This window comes from Lissotriton helveticus, chromosome 9 (assembly GCF_964261635.1).
Source record: "Lissotriton helveticus chromosome 9, aLisHel1.1, whole genome shotgun sequence".
Lineage (NCBI taxonomy): Eukaryota > Metazoa > Chordata > Amphibia > Caudata > Salamandridae > Lissotriton > Lissotriton helveticus.
In genome coordinates this window covers 574829318-574852677 of record NC_136070.1, presented here as the reverse complement: position 1 = coordinate 574852677, position 23360 = coordinate 574829318, and the positions used below count along the sequence as shown (strand labels likewise).

At 45.5% G+C, this 23360-nt stretch overlaps 1 protein-coding gene across 1 annotated transcript in view; it reads left to right on the top strand.

The window, feature by feature from the left end:
• GPR137 (G protein-coupled receptor 137) overlaps positions 1-23360 on the top strand; it is an 86980-nt gene that overhangs the window by 31527 nt on the left and 32093 nt on the right. Inside the window, exons 3-5 of the mRNA XM_078660516.1 lie at positions 7331-7380; positions 7880-8105; positions 17115-17264. Of these exons, the coding sequence (XP_078516642.1) occupies positions 7331-7380; positions 7880-8105; positions 17115-17264 (426 nt within the window). The remainder of the gene's footprint in view (positions 1-7330; positions 7381-7879; positions 8106-17114; positions 17265-23360) is intronic.

Here is a 23360-nt window from a genome sequence, read left to right as displayed (position 1 = left end):
TATCAACAAAACGCTTGACAAGGTAATGGGATCCCTTGAGGACACCATTAACAAAAAATTGGAAACCCTGGCCAAATCGGCTTGGCCACCTATGAGGACCCAAGGGGACCCTACCGAGGCCTCAACAAGCCATAGAAAAAGGCAGTCCACCTCGAATCCACCCCAAATGGCTAAAAAACCCAAAAGCGCAAAGCCTTTGCTCTCTGATTCACGCTCTGGCGGTGACAATGCTGGTGCCTCGGGCACGCTGGATGGGCAATTCAGAGGCCCTAGCCTTCCTATCCCCATTGACAGTGACGAGGGAGGTGAAGACGAAATTGACCTGTCTTGCTCCTCAGAATTTGACTCCGATCAGGAGGAAGGCGAAATCACAAACTTATCTGGTGAGGCATCAGGGGCCTCGGGCTCAAAAATGGGGATACTTGACCCCTTTGGGGAGCATATGTTCGACCCGCTCCTCATCAAGCACCCACTCTCCCCAGAGTGGACACCTGCCCAACATATTGCCGAATACCTGTCCTTTTGGCTCCGCAAAGAGATACCAAAGGAGGTCAGGGCTCGCCTCAGGTCCGAATGTCCTCGCCCCTCCCTCCCCGACAAAATAGCCATGACCCCCGAACTAGACAGTAAGGTGGTGGCATTCATTGCCAAGACGGGGAAAGACCCCAGGAGGGGACTCGACAGAGGACTCAAATCCTGCCAGGACAGACTACTGGATATCACTGGCCCCCTGACCAAAATGTTTGAGATGGCTGAAGGAGCCTATGTCTCTGATTCCCCCATTGACCCAAAAGAACTGCGACAATGGGCGCAAAGGGCTATATGCCTCCTGGGCAATGCAAACACCGCTCTCTCTAATGAAAGACGTAAGAGCGTGCTTCTCAAGATTGACCCTAAACTAGCTGAGCTATCCAACAAAGAAGGCGGCGCTTCCTCCCAAGGCCTTCTCTTCGGAGAAGAATTCATTAGGGATATGGCCAAGTACGTGGGAGTCTTTAACTCCATCCAAAAATCCCAGAAAGATATTAAAAGGGTCTTCAATACCAGAGGAGTTTTTTCCCGGGCCGGGAGGATGCGGGGTCGATTCCCCGGCCGTGGAAATGGCTCGACAAGACCCTTTGGAGGACGAGGAGGAAGGTCCTTTCAGTCCGGTTACGGCTTCCAGTCATCATCCTTCTTTCCCCAAAGACAACGATCCAGAGGAAGAGGATTCAGAGGCGAAAGGAGGACAAGACCCTTCTCTACCGGTAAGATCTCCCAAAGACCCTTCAGATACCCCTATAAAGGTGGGCGGGAGACTAGCCCTCTTCTCTGGGAACTGGACCGTAGTAAGTCAGGATCCCTGGGTGTTAGACACCGTCAGAGGGTACAAAATAGAATTCGTCGGCTTCCCTGTCCAGAAGAGACTTCCCCGAGAAATACGCTTCTCACAAAAAGATTCTGCTTTAGTTTCCCAGGAAGTAAAGGACCTCTTTTCAAAAGGTGCAATCCGGCAGGGGAAAGAAATAGGCTTTATCAGCAATGTCTTTCTCGTAGAAAAGAAGGACAAGAAAATGAGACCCGTCATAAATCTCAAAGAGTTGAACCAGTGGGTGGTCTTCCGACATTTCAAAATGGAGGGAATCCACCTTCTCAGAGATGTCCTGAGGAAGGGCGACTGGCTCACTCGCCTAGACCTCAAGGACGCATATCTGACTATCCCAATCTGGCCCCCTCACCAGAAATTCCTTCAATTTCTCTGGGAGGGCAAACTTTGGCAATTTTGCAGCCTTCCCTTCGGCCTCTCCTCAGCCCCTTGGTGCTTCACCAAGGTTCTTCGTCCCATAGCTGCTTGGCTAAGGAACCAAGGGGTCAGACTGATCCTCTACCTCGACGACATCCTGATAATGGCCGAATCCAAAGAGGTCGCTTCTCGACACACTACCCTTGCCATAAATCTTCTGGAACACTTAGGGTTCGTGATAAACACGAAAAAATCCTCCACTTCTCCAACCCAAGTCACTCAGTTTTTGGGTTTTTCAGTAGATACTCTCCATGCCGAACTGAAGCTTCCTGGCGACAAACTCAGGAAACTGAGGAAAGAGCTGAGGAAAGTGCTAAAGATTCGCTCCTTTCCCCTAAGGACCCTAGCGAGGATATTGGGTCTACTCTCCTCAACTATCCAAGCAATCTACCCAGGTCCCCTTCACTATCGAGCGCTTCAGAGGCTCAAAGCCAAAGCCCTCAGATTCAACACGTCCTACTCTCAAATAGTCTCCCTGGACACCGACTCCAAGAAAGAGATCATATGGTGGTTAAAAAATGCAGAAGCCTGGAATGGCAGAGCAATCTTCGGAGAAGAACCAGACCTAGTCATTCACTCGGATGCGAGCCTGGAGGGTTGGGGCGCGACCTGCGGCGACTCCTCGACCGGGGGACTTTGGACCCAACAGGAAAAGGATCTTCATATCAACTGCCTGGAACTCCTGGCGGGATCCTTTGCCATCCAGAGCTTTACCAAAGACCAGATGAAATGCTCGGTCATGCTTCGCATGGACAACGTGTCCGCTGTGAGATACGTGAACAAAATGGGCGGCCCTCATTCCAAGGGCCTCTCGGACCTAGCCAAGAACTTTTGGGCCTACTGCCTCAACAAGGGCATTTCGGTCATTGCCGAACATATTCCGGGGTTGAACAATGGGGTAGCAGACTGGTTCTCCAGGAACTATGTGGATTCAAGCAACTGGAGACTAGACAGGAACACCTTCCTTGCGATCCAATCTCGGTGGGGCCCCTTCGGGATAGACCTCTTTGCGGACCGTCTCAATACTCAGTTGCCAAAATTCTTCAGCTGGAGACCGGACCCTCTGGCCTTGGGAATAGACGCGTTTTTTCAGAACTGGCTTGGTCTGAGACCTTATGCATTCCCACCTTTTGCCATGCTTCCTCGCCTCCTTGTTCAAGTCCGGAGGAACAAAGAGTCCATAGTAGTAATAACTCCCCTTTGGAGCTCCCAAGCGTGGTTCCCCATCCTATTGGAAATGAGCGTGGATTTCCCAATCCTCATTCCTGTCTTCAAAGACCTACTGGTAGGACCTCACGGAGAATACCATCCACTCCTTCTTCAGGGCACCCTGTGTCTGATGGCCTGGAAGATTTCAGGAGACAGTGGCAGATCCCTGGACTTTCGGAAGGCGCTTTCAGGCTCATGTCAGAATCGTGGGCCCCCGGTACTAGGAAAGCATATAGATTGGCCTGGCACAAATGGGTTTGCTGGTGCCTTCGACGGGGTTATGATCCCGTTTCAGCTGATATAGTTCAAGTTCTTAACTTCTTAACTGAAATCTTCGCTTCAGGTCTGGCCTATCGGACCGTTAACGTTTATAGATCAGCTATTGCTGCAGGTCATTGCTTGCTAGATGGTTCTTCGGTAGGCCAAAATCTTCTGACCAAAAAACTTATGAGGAGTATGCGGGTTTTGAATCCTCCTCTACCAAAATATTCCGCTCTCTGGGACGTGAGAGACGTCCTCAGACTACTCTCCTCTTGGGGCGAGAACTCTTCTCTCTCTTTGAAGAAATTGTCTTTTAAATTAACTGTTCTTCTCTGCCTCGTCTCCTTCAGACGTACCTCAGACGTTAAGGCCTTAGATGTCTCTAATAGGGCTTTTCAACCTGAAGGTGTTTGCTTTTTCATTAAAAGACGGACTAAAACTTTGTCAACCTCTGTTTTCTATCCCTTTTTCCCCTCAAAATGAGACCTTGTGTGTGGTACGTTGTCTCTTGGAATATGAGAAAAGGACCTTAGGTCTAAGGGGTTCCGTAGATCAATTAATCATTTCCCACAGGTTCCCCCATAAAGCTGTTTCCTCTCCCACCTTGGCTAGATGGGTTAAGGATGTCATGAAAGAAGCTGGTATTGATACTTCAATTTTCGGAGCTCACTCCCTCAGAGGTGCTTCAGCTTCAAAAGCTTTTATCTTGGGTGGCGGCCTCCAGGATATCCTTAGGGCTGCAGACTGGTCAAACGAATGTATCTTTAAGAGATGTTATTTTAAACCTGTTTCAAATGTGATTGATAGTGTTTTGAACACACTTTGAACTTGCATAATATTGGCCTCCGTGTCGTGCCATAAAATTTAGATTTTTCACAGCCTGCTGGGCAGAAAATCTGGATTTTATTAAGGACACGGAGGCTAAGATTATCCCACCTCTTTTATTCCCACCCTGGGAATGTTTATTACCTTCTTACTCTTCTTTTTCAGATTAATTTCTTCAAAAGAAGACTCGGATGAATTCTCTATGGTTCTACGTTGGATCCAGAGTCTTCTAAGTTATTCCTGATTATCTTGTTCGCTTACAAAGAAGGAAGTCTACTGTGTGTGCATGGACTATATCCTCTCTATTGGAATGTTCATTCAAGTTCTAGATCTCTCATTGTTGCTGCTGTGAGCTACGCAATAAAGGAGATTTGCATAATCTTAGCCTCCGTGTCCTTAATAAAATCCAGATTTTCTGCCCAGCAGGCTGTGAAAAATCTAAATTATACTCTGTGCCTGGTTTCCAGAGGTTTCAACAAGTTGGGCAGCTGCCGGAGTCAAGACAGGGGGGTGCCCAGTGCGACTGTGTCCAAAGCTGAAGAATAGTAAGCTACAAGCTTTTTATGATCCTCATGATCTTAGACCAGTGCAGCAAGGGCAAATCCAGTGCATTCATGACACTATAGAGTAAACTGTTTAAGCCCTGACAGAGGTGCAGGAGTCCATGCTTGCTTTATTTGTACAAATGCATTTTCAGCCTTTTTAGAGCACCACAAGGATTCTGGGGTATCCAGCCATACCCAAGAAAGATTGTGCCTGGGAGATGGTCACTGGACGGGGCCACTTACAAATGGCTTCTATGCAGTAGGATGACTGGTTGTGCTCACAGGCTAAGATTTCGTGTCCAAGGTATGGTACTCTAGAAAGGCAAAACTGCGGCTTCTTTTTGTTTTTAAAGCATGTGCCCCTCTTAAGGCAGTTCAGTAAGGGGTAAATATACCTTGCAGTGGTTTAAAGGAACTGATGCAAGAAAAGGTCTAATGCATTGAAAGCAAGTTGAACCCCAGGGGAAGGCCAAAGTGTCTGGATCTTTCTTTAAAGCTTGTGGGAAGATTGACAAGGACTCCGTAAATCCTTGAGGGAGCCTCTGCCGGGAAAGTTGATACCCACCAAATGAGAATACAAAGGAACTAACTTCCATTTTGTATGAGGATGAAAAAGAATGCAGAACCAAGGTCCACCACACTAACCCATTTGACATTCACAGAGACGCAGGAAAGGATGGTGATGGTCGGGGGACCACTTGGAGATTAAGGATTACGACATCATTTATGATATGCAAATTATGCACAAATCTGTACATGTTTGTTTTTTCTTGCCTTGATGGGTAAAGTTAATGTATTGTGTCTACTGACAATAGGTACCAAATCCTCAACTTAATTGAGTCAACTGTTGCAGGATGAATTCCTGCTTCTTCCCTGATTTAAGTGGATATCGAGTTATTCAAGGCAGCTTCTTTTGTGGGTTGATCTTGATCTTCACAGGTTCTATTGAGGCTACAAATCCCCCTTCGTTGTCCCCCGTGGACCAGAATGTGGAAGGTACCTGGGAAAGTACATTGGTTAAATAAGGAGACAGCTTATTGTTATTCACTGCAGGTTGACAGTTGGTATACTCCTAGATCAGGGCCAGCACCTCATTCTCATGGTGCTGTTGAATATTTAGGTAGATGCCATCGGGGATATAGAACACTGTGTAGTTTACTTAACGTGCCCCCTGCCAAACAAGTTAGCTGGTGAGGTAGTATTCAGCACGAAGGGTATGATTCAGCAAGAAGGCATGTTTATTGGTAATGGGTCAGAGAGATGTAGAGACTGTGTCAGAGAAGTGATGGAGAACACGTTAGTTGGAAATACAGACCATATTTATGGACTAACCTAAGGGAGGTAATGAGGGAAATTCAGATGTTTTCAGGGTAGAGCAACTAGCCCAGTGTCAATAAGACATGTGTCGCATTTACCATTGATCAGGCAGTCAACCTTGAAACATTTCTGATCTTCAGGAATTAGGGTAGTCATGGCACATTCTGAATTACTGGGGCTGTCCTAAAATTTGAAATAGGATTTCTGCATAACTTGGTGAAATTCAGGTTCTATCAACAAGATTAGGAATGTTTGAACCCGCATTTAGGGAATCCGATTTCTAATGTCCCTATTGACCCAAAGCAAAACCTGCTCCTCCTGTTTTTTGGGCTTCTCCTGCCTTTTCCGTTGCTGCTTCCCGTTCATTTAGTACAGTCTCTGCAGAAATGACCGCACCTACAGCTTCCTAAGTCAGCTCCGTCAGATCGGCAAATCTCTAGTATCTCTCGAACACTACCTTAAGCCTCTTTAGGTAATCTGTGGGTGACTTACCCTTATTTCGATCTTACAAATGGAGATCTTAGTACTATCTGCTTCCACACGACAGATTTCTACAACCTCATAAAACAATGCATCCTTTGCTGTATTTAAAGCCGTATTTTATATCCCTGGTCCTACCTCGGCTATGCTGACTTTCTACCAACCGATCTCTCACTTAATTTTTTTTATCCCCACCCACAGCAGTTAATTCACATCTGCTCAATGCGGTATGTACACCTCCAAACACACTGCAAATCTTCACAGAACTGAGTTTTCTCTAATGTTAAGGAACTGTTTCTTAGTATTTATTAGGTCAGAGTGGGGTCTATAAAATGTGGAAAGTAATTCTACCAGCGAGTAGTCTCTCAGTGGGAGAAGGGTCTTTGTTGTCGGTGTCACTAGAATGAGTGGAGGGTAAGTATCTCCTGGCCATTCATTCTGCTGTCTGTTTTAAGCTTTCTCTAGTGATTGAGGCTGTGATCTGGGGTATCCCTATGCACCAACTGGGATGGAACGCACACATGTTCTACACGGTCAACACATTTAGTGGAGTCTGCAGTATGGTTCTCTGCCAGGTACTTTACTGTCAGTCAGTTGCATTGCAACCCTCATGCATTACTTCCTTGTGGGCGGCGATTCCACAGGCGTTGCCCCGTAACCAGATACTTCAGCAACTGCACACCTGGCCTCATTTTCTATTTCAGTGGTTGGTCTTTTCTGCAAGTGCTACCTTTAAATGCTCTTCCTACCTGGTAAGATCTCTGGAGAAGAGATTGCCCATGTGGTTTCTTTGGCACTGGTGATGCGCAGTGGAGTATCTCAGTTTCAGTCTACCCTGTGTGTGTGGGAAAGCTACATGGAGGGCAGTGGTCAACAGTCATTAATGTAGAACGTTTCTCTCTTCACTTAGGTGGTGTTCAAAGCTAAAGCAAGGGGCCAGCATGACAACAGCAGAGGCTTGTGAGTACTTTTTTTGTGAGAAACTTGAAATGTCAAGAAACGGGCCTAGTGTTGAACTAATTGTGAGTTCTTGTTGTGCAGACTCTTGTGATTTGTTTCATATTTTTTATTGCAATGTGATGGATTTTAAAACCACCAAATACATGTTTTTACATTCCTTTACAGTTTTTTTAGTCAAGTTTTATTTCTTTCAGTGACATGCATATTGATTCTTACATGGTAAAAGTTGATAAGCATGTCCGAATGCTTTCTATTTTTGAGCACGGTTCCTGTGAAAGTTATAAACGGATATGAAGCGGAGCTTCTGTAAGTCAAAAAGTATAGCGGTGCACTTGGTGGTGCTGACCCTGCACAGGTTACACCGCATGTCTTCTACTTTTGAAAGGCTCTAGATGAGGCTGTGTTCTCTGAATACATGCTGTTATATTCTTTGAACACTGAGTTATTGAGGAGTGAGCTAATCTTTCCATGATTCACCCTTCTTCCCTCTCTTCTCCAGGCTGGCGGTGCGATTAGTTTGTCTCTTTGCCAGTGTTCTCTTCTTGTCAGTCAACATCACCTGTGCCTTCCTGGCCAAGGTCCGCCAATTAGAGAGTTGGAGCATCGTTCTAGTACGGGTTCTCATCAATGATTCGCTATTCCTGCTAAGCGCCGTCTCACTGGCCTGCTGCCTGTATTTGGTCGCCAAGATGTCTTCTTCCACCAGCATTTACCTGGAAGCCAAGGTAAGCCTCTGGTGTGCCCATCCATCTGAGAAATGTAGTGGATGCTGATCTTACTCCTTGACTGATGTTATTACATTTACATTTATCTTTTTCCAAAAGATATGGTTGGGTTAGACACTGACCTTTTTGCTTGAAATAAGATGGGATAAAGGCGCAGAGGTCTCTTGAGGATCTCTGTATACCACAGATAATTGTGATTTCTTGTTGTGCAGACTCTTGTGAATATTTATTTTTTACATTTGCAATGTGATGGTTTTCAAAACAACCCCATCCCTCGGGCAGTGGACTTGAAAAATAGAACATTTTAATAGAGGAGATCATGAGGTCCTGGGTACCCCATCCTCCTGGGACCAGCCATAAACAAATGGGGGAGAGGGCTGCGTGGCCTCCTCCCCAGGTTGATTTTGCCCTGGGAAACCCATCCCCCAGGTTGTGGCCTTTAAAAATAAAATGTTTGTTATGGGGGACCCCCCTCCTCAGGCCTATTTGGGACAGAGGACCCCCAGGGATCGGCTATGTCTCCTGCCCCCCCCCCCCCGGACACCCAGTGTGCTATGGGACCATGGGCTCTCAAGGCCTCCGCGGTCCCAGCCAGCTCCCCACCATATTTGCATGCAAGAAAACAGATGAAAACTCTGCTTTCTGCAAGCAGGAGCTGTGTGACAACTTCGCTTTCTGCAAAAACGAGCTATGTTTGCTTTTGCTTGGTGGGAGCGGTCGGCTCCCACCAAGCCAAAGCAAACCGCTACCTCCCGAGGGTGGGCTCCACGGAAGGTAGCAGGAGCCGGCCATGGGGGGTGGCGGTCCCCAGGGCCATCCATGGCACCACAAGGGATGCCCTGTGTCCCTCCTCCGTTGTAGTATTAAGCCCCGGGGTAGGTGGTGGTGGTCCATGACTTACCCCCTACATTAATTTATTGAAAACCCAGGGAGGTGGTGTTCCCTGGGGCTGTGTGGGGGGAGGAGGGGGAACATGCCTCCATCCTTATTTTCAATACATTGCTCCGAAGAGGTGGCGGTCCCCGGGGCTGCGGGAGAGGGACCTGCGTTTTCTTTTTGCGTAATTTCCCTGGGGAAGTTGCAGTCCCCAGGGTTGCAGGGGGGGCGGTGGGATATGCCCCAGGAAGGTGAGCCCGGTGGACCCAGTGGGCCTTTCCACATACATATTTTCAAGTGCCCCGGGTAGGTAGCGGCCATCTCGACTGGGGGGAGGGGGTAGCCTGCCTTCATTTATACAGATTTGTCCTGGGGAGTGGCAATCCTCAAGGCGTTCATAAGCCCTAGGAGGAGGGGCCCATGCGTCCCACCCTTCCTATTTTTATAGTATTCCCCTGGGACCTGGATCTATAATAAAAAGAAGCGAGGAAGACCACGCTTGTGTTAAAAAATTTTTTTTATTTTTTAATATTTTGCCGCAGATTTGTGAGATGTTGTGTTTTCATGCCAAAGAGGCCTGGGGGGGGGGGGGGGGGGTCAAGGTATTCCTAACTTGCCCCCTTCTTTTTTATTTTTTTGTGGGACTCAGTAGCAGCAGAGTCCCAAGATGGCTGCCAGCACTTTCTGGTTGAAGTGTTGGCGGCCAATCCGATCTAAGCACGGGACCAGAAGGGTTTGCTGAGCCTTTGTGTCCCTATATATCAAACATTTAATTTATTTTAATAACTTCAAAATGAATGTACAGATTTACATCTATTCAGAAAAAGGTCGCTTTCTGGACCAACGACCACCTTTCTGCCAAATTTGGTGTAATTCCGTTCAGCAATTTCGGGCTATAGTCATGTCTAAAATTCCTATGGGAATTAACTTGGGAAACCCATGTTTTTTGCGCCACTGCCCCCCCCCCTTTTCTCGGCCCCCACTTGACGGAGCACCCCAAAACTTTCAATGCACAACAAGAATCAATGGGGCACTTTTTGGGGAAAAGTTTGTGAAGATATATATGTAAAAAATAGAACTTGTCCTATGGAAACATGGTCCTAACTATAACTACCTACTGGCAACCACCAGTAGGTAATATAGATATACAAGTACACAAACCCTAGGATTCGCAGTTCCCAGGCGGGCTGGGAGGTCATCGCACAGGAAGATAGAAAGGACACGTCCTCCCTAGTTTATTGTTATCAACACAGGAATGTCCCTTCTGTGGTTGAACGGTTGCTTTCTCTCTACGTAAGACAAGCAACAAAAGAGTAATCCGAATTGGGTGAGGGGTTCCTAAATGTGTAATGGTAATCCTCTCTTGAACATGTTCACAAGAGAAAAACAACAGACTAACGGCTCACCCGTTGCTCCGAGTGGGAAGGGAAAGAGACCCTTTTCTTTAAATAGCCCTCACTCACTCTAATGGTGACATGCTTCATCATAGGGCTCACCCGACTGCTTAAAGTCGAGTGTGCTCGACCGTTTTTCAGGGAATACTTGAAGATATTGTGCATGAAGAAGTACTATTATAGATAACATTTCTCACCCACTCCTAAATAAATCTTTAATAATGGAGTGGGAGGGAAGGTTAACATACATTCAAATAGGGTGTCTAAGGATGTAATGGTCCTATGACCCTTATTCAAGCACCAACATGGTTCAGCCCTAACTATATGGCCCAAATAGGTCCTGGGCTTTCGTCAGGGTGGGATGTCTAGAAGTTACTTCTCCCAAAAACGTGCATGCATATCAACGATTCGTTTCATGCACTCTTACGTGAATAAAAACTGAAACAAGCCTAATACTTGGCACTGGTTTTGGTGAGGAATTACCCCTGTAACTCAGGGCAACGGCTTCCCAGAGGGAGCGCAGGAGGGAGGCCTTATTGTCTGTGGGGGTTATCTGTATTGCAATATGTAGAGCTATTTTTTAATTCGTTTATGTGTACAACTTGTATTGGAGATCTTTGCCTCCCAGTAAATAGTATAAATTTGTATTGTGGCCAGCTTCCCACCCCTTGGGCTACGCACTATGTTCAAAGGATTTATTATAGGTTTTCTCCGGGTATGGATAGTCTCAGAATGAGTTTAAAATGTTTGAGTTGCATGTTGGGAGGAAATGCTGTACCAAGGAATGTGTGCTCATCCGATGGACAGACTGAAATAGATATTGTGTCTTTGGAGGGAGGGTAGAGGACCTAATCATGTTTATTGTACACTGAAATAGATCTTTTGGTGTTTGGAGGGAGGGTAGAGGACCCAACCATACAACCAAGGCATGTGTGGCTGTAGATACACGTGCTGTGCATACTCCTGGCATTTAGTGATTGATCCAGATGTCTGCAAGTTGTTTTTCTTAGAAGAAGTCTTCACAAGGCAGTGTGATTCTGCCTCTTTTTGGTAATGTGCATGTGCTTCGGCTACATTGTTACATTGTTTTCTTTCCGCTGTCTGGTTCGGATGTCTGTTCCTGGGCTCCAGATTGACACTATTGCAGTGTTACTTTCAGTTTGCACTGTTCTACTCCCTCTGTTGGTATTGTCTGTGAGTTTGTTTTTGCTTTGTATCGGGTCAACGCCTAAAATTTTGCCTGAGTCGGACCTCCCGCCAACTTCACCCCCCAGGTAGTGTCTTGCACTCCTTGGCCTGCTCCACTCTGAAATGAAATGAACTAAGGTATTTATTCGAGCGCACAGCTACTCAAACTAGAGTGTCCTGGCTCTCACCATGCTCAGCTTGTGATGGTACGGATGCCCTTTCGATACTGCCCCGGTTTCGTGCGAAATACCCCAGGGCCAAGCTACACCAAGTCTGCAATCTTTGCCTCTCACCCGAGCACGATGAGACCTCCTGTGGTGCGAGACCACTGGGTCTGTCAACTCAAAATGTCGCACAGGATCAGAGGTGACACACCAGACCTCTTCGGCACCCAGGACCTCGAGGGGAACATCATGTAGATCCGTCGGCTGCTGACGAGGAGGCGAACTCCCCCCATGCCTATTCCAGCTCCAACTTCTAAATCAAATACTGCCCGCCTGCTCAGCTGGTTTAGAGCATGGTCTCACCTCTCCTTCCCCCTTGACACCACTCTCACTGTGAGCAGACCACTCTGGACCCACAGAGACAGGCTTCAGGGCCGCTAGTGCCTTCAGGCAGCGGTTGGCTCGGAGCGACTACTTCGGACTCCATGCCCAGCCTTAGCTTGACGCCAAAGAGGATATTGAATCTGATTCATTCCATGCTGAACGATCCCAACTCCATGCCGTCCAACCTTCGTATCCAAATCTTTTGATGTCGAGACTTGGCGTCGGTGCCAAAATCTTCAGTGCTGACCGGTAAGTCGGCTGTCGAAACGGGCCTCAAAAACTGCAGGACATAACTTGACGCCTGCCAGAGGCAAATTGTCATCCACCCCCCACATGAGCCAGATCCTCGCGCAGCCACTGGCGTCCGCCACTCAGCATTCCAATAGACATCTTCGAGGAGGGTCTCAAGCTCCCACCACCTGCCAAGCAGAGCGTCCCAACAAGGCCACCAGTACTCTTCCTGATCCTCAACTGCTTCTCTCCTCCATCGCACCTCACTGATTCCGAGTCTCACTATCTCTACCCACTTCCCCTGGTGACCCACTTTTTCACACACCACAGGGGAAATGATGGGCATGTATTCTCTCCAAAAGGAGGGTGGCACCCGCTCGCCCCAGCTCACTCAGCTAGCCCAGACCATCTCGCAATGGGCTGTGCACCACATGATCCATCTGATGGTGGAGTACCTCCCGGGAGTGGACAACAGCTTCTCTGACCTTCTCAACAGGATGTAGCAACAAATCCACAAGTGGAAACTCCACCCGCAAGTCCTCTTCCCGTACTTCCAGAGAGGAGGGGGCGTGGGTTCCCTACATAGACCTCTTCACCATGGCAGAAAACGCCAAATGCCCAAAATGCATCCAGGTTCCCACACCCACACCCACAATCCATGAGCAATGCACTATAGATGGATTGGTCAGGGATATTTGCCTATACCTTTCTGCCTCTCCCTCGCCTTCTATTTGTAGTGCGGAGGCTTCTGCAAACGTGTCTCACGCTCATTCTGGTGGCTCCACTTTGGTCTCGCCAGCCTTGGTCCACCACTCCCCTTGACATCTCGATGGTCTCGCTCAAGAGACTCCTCAGTAGGCAGGAGGTTCTCACGCAGAACCATGGAGAAACCCGACGCCCCGACTCGTGGTCTCTCAACCTTGCAATCTGACTCTGGAGGTCCTAGAATTTGGTTACCGTAACCTGCCACCTCAATGCATGAGCATTCTCAAGGAAGCACACAGGCCTACTACTCGCGCCTGCTATGCTGCCAAATGGAAAACGTTTGTTCACTACTATCGCTCACATTGATCCCTTGGCAGCCAGTGTACAAGACATTGGGTCATATGTATCTAAATATTTTGCATTCGCAAACGGTGCCAATCGCTAAATTCGCCTGTATGCCAAATGGCCTTTCTGAATGTTTGAAAGGCCTTGGGATTTGCAATTTAGGTAATCTCAATTTTTAGCGATTACTTAAATTGCTAATACAAATAGGGAATCTCAATTTGCAATTCCGTAATGCTAATGTAAGAAACCTTTCCTAAATGTGAACTGTACATTTAGGTAATGCTATTACCATTGATTTAAATTAGATTGTAAACCTGAGCAATTTTGGAAAATGCCGAAAGAAAAGCATTTTCCAAAATGCCATGTGGCGCACACGTGCCTCTAGTCCATATGTGTGCCTTACATGTGTACTTTTTTTTTTTGGGGGGGGGGTGGCTTTTCATGGGTGCCTTAGGCCCCTGTGAACCCTTGCCTTTGCATTACATAATTTGCGATTACCAATTAGGTAATCGCAATTTAGGTAATACAAGACCATTTCCACCTTTTGGGCCTTGGGGCCCATTGGAATAAATTGAGTCGCAATTACAAATAGCGATTCCCTAATTGTGTTTGCGATTTTTAAGAAATTGCAGGTAGGGAATCGCTGTTCCCTGTCTGTTTTGTTACAACGCATTTTGCGATTATCAAATAGCGATTTCATAAAAATCGCTAGTTGGTAATCGCAAAATTCAATTTTTTTGCATGTGGCCCATTGGCTGTTTCCTGTTGCATTTCCGGATCTGGGGACTAGCCTTGACTTCCATCCGCCTTCACCTAGCCGCTGTAGCTGCTTACCTCCAGAATAGGCAACATGTTTCCCTGTTTAGGTCGAGCCTATGCGCTGCCCTAGGAAAATTACCTCTTGGAATCACTCTGGACTTTTCACACGATCGAGTTTGCGTGTGTGTTTATTTTTTTTTTTTTTAGCATTTTTTCTATTGGGATTTGCGTGCATCTTTCTAAAAAGACAGCACGCAATTGGGCAAAGGCAGGTGCATGTCCCACCTTTCCCAGGAAATGTATCCGCCTGCGGCTGGCGGTTACGAGCAGGGGCGCCATCTGTTCGGGGTCATGTCACCATCTGTTTTTAATTAGCGCGTTCGCCGCACTGCCGTGCTCACTCACCCCCGCTTCTCTCTTGTGCCATTCTTTTTAATCAACCCTCCCTTCACATGCACGTGCACAGGCACAGCCTTCCCAATGCTCTGTTTGCAATGAGAAACTTGTGTATTCACTGTCATGCTAGGCCCATTGCTGTTGACTTTCAGAAGGAGGAAGGCAGCAGAATCGTGGTTTGACAGTGGCGGCCGAGGCAGAGGTAGTGAGGCCTCTGCTTAAACACACGGCTCGTGATTCTCACTACTGTGCTCGCTTTCTGATTTGGTACTGGCATTATATAATGCAATCTTAACTTTAAAGCAGCACCCTAATAATCTTGTGTTTGACCTCACAACCACAGGTTCAAACCCCAGCGCGTCTGCTCAGCCTTTCATCCTACTAGAGGCCAACGGACTAATTAACATTCATTTGGTTGGCAATAAACATCTGTTACTCTGTACCAAGATGCAACATACTCCAGCCCCGCCTTCACTTGCACACTGGGATAATTTACTTTCGCCTCCTTTCAATTCGGCTCCTGATTTTCTATACTGTGGTCGCTTTCTGATTTGGTACTGGCATTATATAATAGGAGCCAGCAGCGGCGGCATGCAGGCTGCCATCTGTTTTGGGTCGGGTTTCATTTCCAGACCTTGCCGCTTTCATTAGAAGGCGCGTCCCCTCCACCCCACCTAAATAAGAGTGCGCATTCATTTTCTCTAAAACACAAAGGAGCAGAAACAAAATCAATTACGGTGACAACATACTTTTCAGCGGAATCGTCAGCACAGTCTAATGAGCGGGCCTTGGCCAACAAGCCTAGCCTGGAAGGCAACAAGCAGCTGCTACAGTAGTTAAAGCTCCTTAAAGACCATTCATGTCTCAGGGAGGAAGGGAACGATCCTCGTGGGGTTTCAGTAAATAGCTACATTGTGATGCTTTACCATTTGTTGATTGGATGATCATGCTTCTGGTTAAACAAAACAGAAGAATGTTAGCGATCAGCATTTTACCCTAACTGTTGTGGAGAAAAACCAAACATCTACAGCAGGTAGGCAGCGCGTAACTCTACAGAGTGCATCTTTTCGCTCCCCCACCTCAGAAATCTGCAAGCACTTCTCCTTTCATTCCTTTCTATTTTTTGCATTATGTAGCGTGAATGAAGGTATCAAAGCACTTTACATAAGTACTAGTTCTATTACAGAAATAAAGTGCTGCATGGCTATATACTTCTAAGGTCCCAAAGGCGAGACCTATTGGCTATGCCAATGCTTGTTAGGATTTCTGTCATTAAAGCCTTTATGGAGGGTTTCAAGAGGGTCATTCCTCCATGGGCTCCCCTGGCTCCGGTTTGGAATCTTAACTTTGTCCTTAAGTGGCCTCCACTTAAGCCCCTAATTTCCCTTTATTCCTCTCCTAGAACATGGCATTTCTTTTTGCTGTCACTTCACTCAGGCGTTTCATTGAGCTTCAGGCTTTAACCTTGGTAGAGCCCTTCATTCAGGTCCACAGGGATATGGTTGTCTTATGCACTAACCCTAAATTCCTTCCTAAGGTGGTCTCTTCATTCCACCTGAATCAGTCTATAGAGCTCCCAGTTTTCTTTCCCCCACCTGACTCAGTTCCAGAACGGGCTCTCCATCCCCTAGATGTAAAACAAGTTCTACTGTACTATATAGACAGGACTAATGCTTTCGAAAGGTGCGAGAACTCTTTGTTGCCTTTTTCAAACCTCATAAGATTAGGGCTCTGTCTAAATGAAGTAAAGCTAGATGGATTGTTAAATGTATCCAATGAGATACGCAAAAGCCAAGAGACCTTTGCTTTCTCTTCCTAGGCCCACTCTACATGCAAAAAGGGGGCCTCTATTGCCTTCCTTGGAAGCATTCCCATGGCTGCTATCTGCTAAGCAGCTACCTGGTCCACATCACACACTTTCACAAAACATTACTGTGTGGACGTATTAGCCCGCCAGCAAGCCTCCGTACACTCTTCCAGTATACTGCAAGGCCGACAGGCTAGCCACCGCTTACGGGAGGACTGCCTTCCAGTCTATACACAGTATGTGTATCTATAGCCACACATTTCACAAACGGAAAATGCTACTTCCCTGTATGCATGCGTTTGTGGCATGTAGATGCACATGCGCCCACCCGCCTCCCCAGATGCCTTTGGATGCTGCGGAAATCTTTAATTTTTACTCTCTCTCACATGGTCATCTCTCTCTTCCATATGTCTTCGTTCAATGTCCATCCTCATCCACTGTGCGGAAAAAAATCCTAACAATGGAGCTGATACCCATGTACATTACCAACAAGAGATGGAGTCACAATGCCTTGTGACTCTAGAAGAATTCTACGAAGAAAAATCACTTGCACACAATTAGACCCAACACTAGATGGCAGGAGTATGCACAGCATGTGAATCTACAGCACTACATGCCACAAATAGATGCTTACGGGTTAAATGAGATTTTCCTTATTGTAGTAGTATGCATTCTCACCAGTGATGCTCCTTATTTGAATTGCAAATGCCTTTGTCCTTAGAGAGTGTGCTGTTTCAATTTGTACTTTCTCTCACTACAGGGCACTACAGTATGCAGGACGGCCATTGTTGGAGGCACCCTGATCCTCCTTTCCACCAGCCGAGCCTGTTACAATCTTGTGTCTTTGGTTCTAACAAGACGTGCCCGCATCAATTCCTTTGATTTTGATTGGTACAATGTCTCAGACCAGGTAAGAAGGGTTGTCTACGGATGATGCATGCAGCCCTTTCAGTCCCTGATCACATCAGGGAACTCGGACTCCTCTTTACACAATTGATATCTACAATATTCATTTCTATTACATGTACTCTTCAATTCGTATTACTTGAAGATCTCTGTTTTTTATGTGGGATCATGGCACACTTTACGATTTAAAAAAATTCCTATTGGCAGTCAAAGGCACTTTTTCATTCTTTTTTGTTTTTTATTTAACTAACTGAATCAACTGTGAGACAGTCACACCTGAAATATTTAATTCTATTGTTGAAAGGGAGCGCATTAAAGAAAGTTAGCAGATAAGCAGCACAGCTTGAATAGATGGTGAAATTGGAGTTCCACCACCATATTTTTGGTGCATCGAATGACCCACAATAAAAAATGTTTTTATTTTTTTTTAATTTATTTTTTTAAACCTCAAATATTTCATTTTTTCCAATGCATCTCCTGTCACTTATTCCATTTGGCAAAACAAATCCACAAAAAAGCATCTAGATGAGATCCGTACAGAGATGACCCATTAGAAAGACTTCTTACGAATTATGAAATTATTAAACTTAAAGATGTGCAGAAATTCACACATGATTGTGTATATCCAGATGTAAAAGATGAATACTATACCCAACAACCAGTTCAGTCTCCACACAAAAAAGCGACGCTAAGTGGAGATCAGCACCACAGAACTGAGCATTCTGTTCCAATGCGGGAAGCCGGATAATGAAGCATCAAATCCCTTTGCTGAAAAACTTTATTAACATAGGCCAGCTCCATTTCCCCAAGCATGAAGTTTTATTATCCAGGGGCCTCCGTTTTAGGCCATGGGAAGGGAAAAGACAGAGGCAAAAAATTGAACGGATTCTAGGTTCATTTGGATGAAGCTCACCAATAATAACCCATAGCAAGGGCTGGTACCGATAAATGACCAAACACTACAGAACCTTGCAGTCAACCTAAGTGCTATTACACTTACCTACATTCAGTTTAGGATCCTCAATAAAGATCTGGGATTTGTCCACACTGAGAAGCAATGATTTCACGCTAAGAACCCAACTTCATCATTTCTTCAGTAAAATACAGCTGAAATGCATTTTTCACAACAGACCATCACTTGATGTAGTTGACTCAGATACAGGCCCTACAATAAAATCCAGCCTTTGCCTTCCCCTCGTTCTGTACCTGGAGCAGTACACTTTTGAAAAGGCAATCCTCTGGTTACTGCAGCAGAATCTAAGAACATATGAGGTCTTAACAATCTTTGTACGATAAAGAGAATGGGTCCCACTAACTTGAAGACAAATCAGACCATACAATAAAACAAGCTACTGAAGGAGGGGTCATTGCCATTCAAAATAGAGTGGGCCATAGAAATGAATGCGTTTGTCTCAGTACCACAAGTCATTCAAGAGAACTGCCTCGTTGTCTCTCCTCCAGGATCAAATTAGAAATTCGTAGGTTGTTTTTAGAAGGTGAGCTATCTGGGTGGTTGTCTAAACAGGAAGTGGATTTCCTAAAAGTAGAGAAACCAAAAATTCCTTACTTTTACACCTTCTCAAAGATACATAAATGCATCCTTCTTCCCCCTGAGGAGTGTGGTAAAGGCTTCACTTGGGAACCTTTATAACAATTTTGTGACTTTTCTATGGAGACCTCCGGTACAGAAAAAGCTATCTTTTTAATAAAAAATACTAGGGATATCCTTAACCTAGTTAAAGATTTGCCATTTGATCCTGAGTCTGAGATCCTGATAACTCTGAATGTAGAGGTGCTGTACAGTAACATCCCCTCCAAGAAGCTACCCTCCGAGTAGTGGAGGAGGTCTTTAAAAACACAGATTGTGAATACTAATCGAAACCAATATCATTGATAATGGCTCTAGCTGAAGTAGACCTCACCAAAAACTATTTACTGTTTGAAAATTATATTTACCACAAGGTGGGCAGGGCTTCTATGGGCGGCTCTTTCACAATAAGCCTGGCCTGCTTATACTGGAAAGAAATAATATTCCTTTCCTTGATCTCCTTCTGATTGATAAAGAAGATAAACTGACCAGCAAGGTATATACCAAACCAACCAACAGAATCTTTGTGTTACGATTCGAAAGCTACCACCCCAGAGCACTCTACCCTAACAGGATTTTGAGTCAACCAAAAAGAGAAAACGACTGACCTGCATGGCTGTATATTCCCCCATCTTGAATCAACTTAGAGTATCAATAAAAACGGTGGTATCCTCAGTATTGGTACGGTCAAGTTTGAAATACTTGTATTTACCTTCAATCGATGTAGGATTTGAAGTCTCATTTTGTTCCAAAAGTAGCTGAACACCACCTATTTGGGAAATATGTGGTATGTAGAATCAGTTGACACAAAAGAACTTAACGTAGGGTGGCAAAACTCTTGGAGGCATTTCGCTTACAATAATAACGGTGAATTTGTGGTGTATCTGTTCACTTTTCCATGGAGTTTGAATTGCATTGTGATAATGACCCAAAAGTTCAGAACAAGAATCTCTGAACATCGTAGCAACCTATGCAGCCTTTGACCGGGCAAACTAACAATAAAATTAGCACACTGACTAACATCTTCCATAGAACATGCTTGGAAAAGGTTTTTTTCTGAGAATTTAGACGTCGGATCCTGCTTTGTAGAGCAAATAAATGGGGCTTAAACTGTCCACCCACATAATGGGGTTGAAAGATAATCTAGAGGAGTACAGTTGTAATATATCTAAATTCTCTTTAACCTTTCACCTGTGTCACCCCTGATGCTTAAATACATTGTATGACCCATTTAGACAATGTAATTGAAGGGAGCTATCTGTCCCTTCTCATATCATCTTCAATCTGGCCATTTATTTACAACAAGTAGTTTCTTCACATTACTTACTTCTGAAGTATCCTAGTTGGTCCAGATTCATATGACATTTACACAGATTCAGCATCACATCGGATGCTAGACAGTGACGCAATATTACAACACACCCCTTGAGGACACAGTGCTCGCTCTAACAAATTACACCACTTGGGTTTTCAGCTTCATTTAGTATGCTGGTCTGCACTGAGTCTGCTGTACAGAGCATTGTGGTAATAATGGACTGCCAATATTCCCATATGTGGTAGCGTATATCTTCCTTACCGCAGGACAGTGGAGGTGGGGTGGGGGGGGGTACTCTGGTTTCTCACTACATGGCAATACTGAAAGGATTTATTGGTGAAATGACTTTCAGCCTTTTCTGCATGTTGTTCAGTGAAACCTACTGCTGGGTTTTGTTAACGGTGCCTTACATTATATTTATGAAGGCTTTCAAAAGATAAGTGACAACTTGTATAACTGTTGGTTTGTGCCTCCCAAACATGATGCAGGACTGCTTTCCTGTTTAATGGATGGATGGAGTGATGAGTAAATAGTACACACTTACGAAGTGTGCCCAATGGCTCACAGACATTGTTTACCATTATTCTGTCCTCTTTATGAATATCACAGATCGAATTACCAGGTATTTTACTGTGTTAACAAAGTTGAACCTTTTCCTTGCTTCTCTCATTTGATTTAGAGACTGTCACAAATAGGATTGAGTGGACTCGGAGGAGGGTAGGAATCAATCTTGAAGAATGTCCCTGATCGACTGATAGGTGTATGTGTTTCTGCCCACTATAAAGTCTAACACTACAGCATTACATTACAACAATCCCCACAGGACACTCATTTTTGCTGTTCACTCCCAACTAGGCAAAAACAAATTATTGTAACCATCCTGCACGTGTTTTTGAAAGGCCTTGGTCCCTCTACATTGACAATGTCACCTACCAGGAGGTGTTTGGCAATTATTTTCAACAAGCACACCAGAGCTGATTCTTTACTCCTCATCCGTGTATACTCTGATACACCTTTCTTAAAATCCCGCTAAGAGCCGTCAAAGAGCCCTCTACGCACCAACATGAAGGTGATGATAAAGAGGTCCCTGTTGAAGAGTGATACTGGAAGTGGGTGAGGTGAACCATCCTTTCTTCATTTTTATAAAACAACACCTAGCAGAGAGAGGTTTGTGTAGCTTGTTAGATAAATAGCTAGTTCACACTCTTAGATTCTAATTACAAAACTACTATTTACACCCTTATGTGGGTTTCCTTTTATCTGTTGTTCGTGTTAACATAGGCTTAGACCATCTCTTCTTGCCATTAAGATAGCCTGCAAGACATTTAAAACCAAAGTGCTCTTCAACACCAAAGTACTCTGTTATGGCCCAACACGCCGGGGCACTAAACATCAATTTGGACACTACTGGAATTAGTGCCATAATGCTCAGATAAGGAATTTAAAACTTTGATATCGAAGTTCATGTTATTAAGGATGGAAATTTCATGCAGGTTTTCAGCACCACCTGTGTTTCCTTAGAGGAAATGTCCCTTCTGCCTATCTCCTATGGTTAAGCCTCCAAGAAAATGTTGAGCACAAAAGTCTCGAAAAAGAAAAACTATTCTCCTTCCGGCTAATACAAGCCTAAAACCTGGCATACTGCTTTGAACGTGGAACGTCAATAAAAGTACAGTTCTCAGTAAAGGTTTCTTTTTCAAGAAGTCAGGCCTTTCTCGCACATGAGAAAGGTACGATACACTTAGAAAGACCACTTTAAAAATGTTTTGGGGAAACCCAAACCATAACTTCTTCAATGGGATCTCTTTCTAGAGTGTCTGCTGTGCGTGAAGTTCTAACAAGATGGGTGACAGTGTTGAAGATCCTCCAGCAATGCCCTCAGTAATTTTGAGACTTCATTATTTATTTATTTATTTATTTAATTTTAAGAGTTTTTTATAGCGCTGGCTAGACCCGGAGGTATCGGAGCGCATTACATGAGGTTCCACAAAATTACAAGATTACATCAGTTGCTAGACAAACAATTACAAGAGCATAGAAGACGAGATAAGTGAAGTGAAGTGTAGAGGGGAAGGGGGTAAGGGTAAAGGGGTAGGAGGGAGATACGGCAGAAAGACGAAGGAACGTTTGCCCAAAGTCCGGCTGGGTAGGTGACAGTCGCGGGGGAAGTCCCAAAACCCATCTCCTCTATAGCTATCGGGTAGCTCCACCGGGCATTGGCCAAATAGCTAGGTCTCAATGGGAAAACATTTAAAGAACATGGAGGGCAAAATAAATGGAGCGTAGAGGGGAGGGGAGGGGGCAGGGAAGGTGAGGAAGGGAGGATAGGGGAAGAGACGACAAGGAGAGACGAAATGAAGTCTTATCTAAAGGCCGACTGGGTAGGTGACGATCAAGGAGGGAGTCCACGCCCCATCTCCCCTATAGCTAAACCAGGTAGCTCCATCGGGCATCAGACAAAATAGTTCAGTCTCAATACATTGAGAGAGGAGAGAAGGAGAGACCTAAATAGAGGGAGGATGCAGGAAGAGACGACAGAAGAGACGAAAGGAAGTCTGGCTAAAGACCGACTGGGTAGGTGACGTCCAAGGAGGGAATACCAATCATGTCTCCCCTATAGCTAAACCAGGTAGCTCCATCGGGCGTCAGACAAAATAGCTAGATCGCAAATGACGAGGGAAAATTCACAGATAAACAGGGTGGGGACTAAGGTCCAGGACAGGTGAGGGCAGAGGTCAGTAGCAGGAAAGTGGAGAGGAGTAGAGCGGGGAGGGGTAGGGGGTAGGTAGTACGGTAAAAGTTCCCATGGATCTGCTTCGGATCATTCAAAAAGCAGGTCCATTCCTTCTCAGGCGCCATCTTGAGGTTAAAACGCTGGGTGAGATTTTCGCCAGTATCCTTGTGTTGCTATGACCGGGAGGACTAGGAGGGCTCATCCCATAAAGCTGAAAGGGGTCACAGCCCGGGAGTCCAGGCAGTCTACCAGTCAGCAAGCGGGGAAGGCCACCAGCGCCACGTCCATAGAATGCAGGCCGGTATGCGTGAAGATGCCAGGAAGCGGGGGAGGCCCTGTGGTCCCCTCCAACCCAGTGGAAGTCTGGATGACTGCTGACTTTTGTTGCTGGGCTACTAGGCTATTGAGATCCACCGTAGACATTGCCAAAAGCTGCCAGTCTGGACCACATTAAACATAAAAG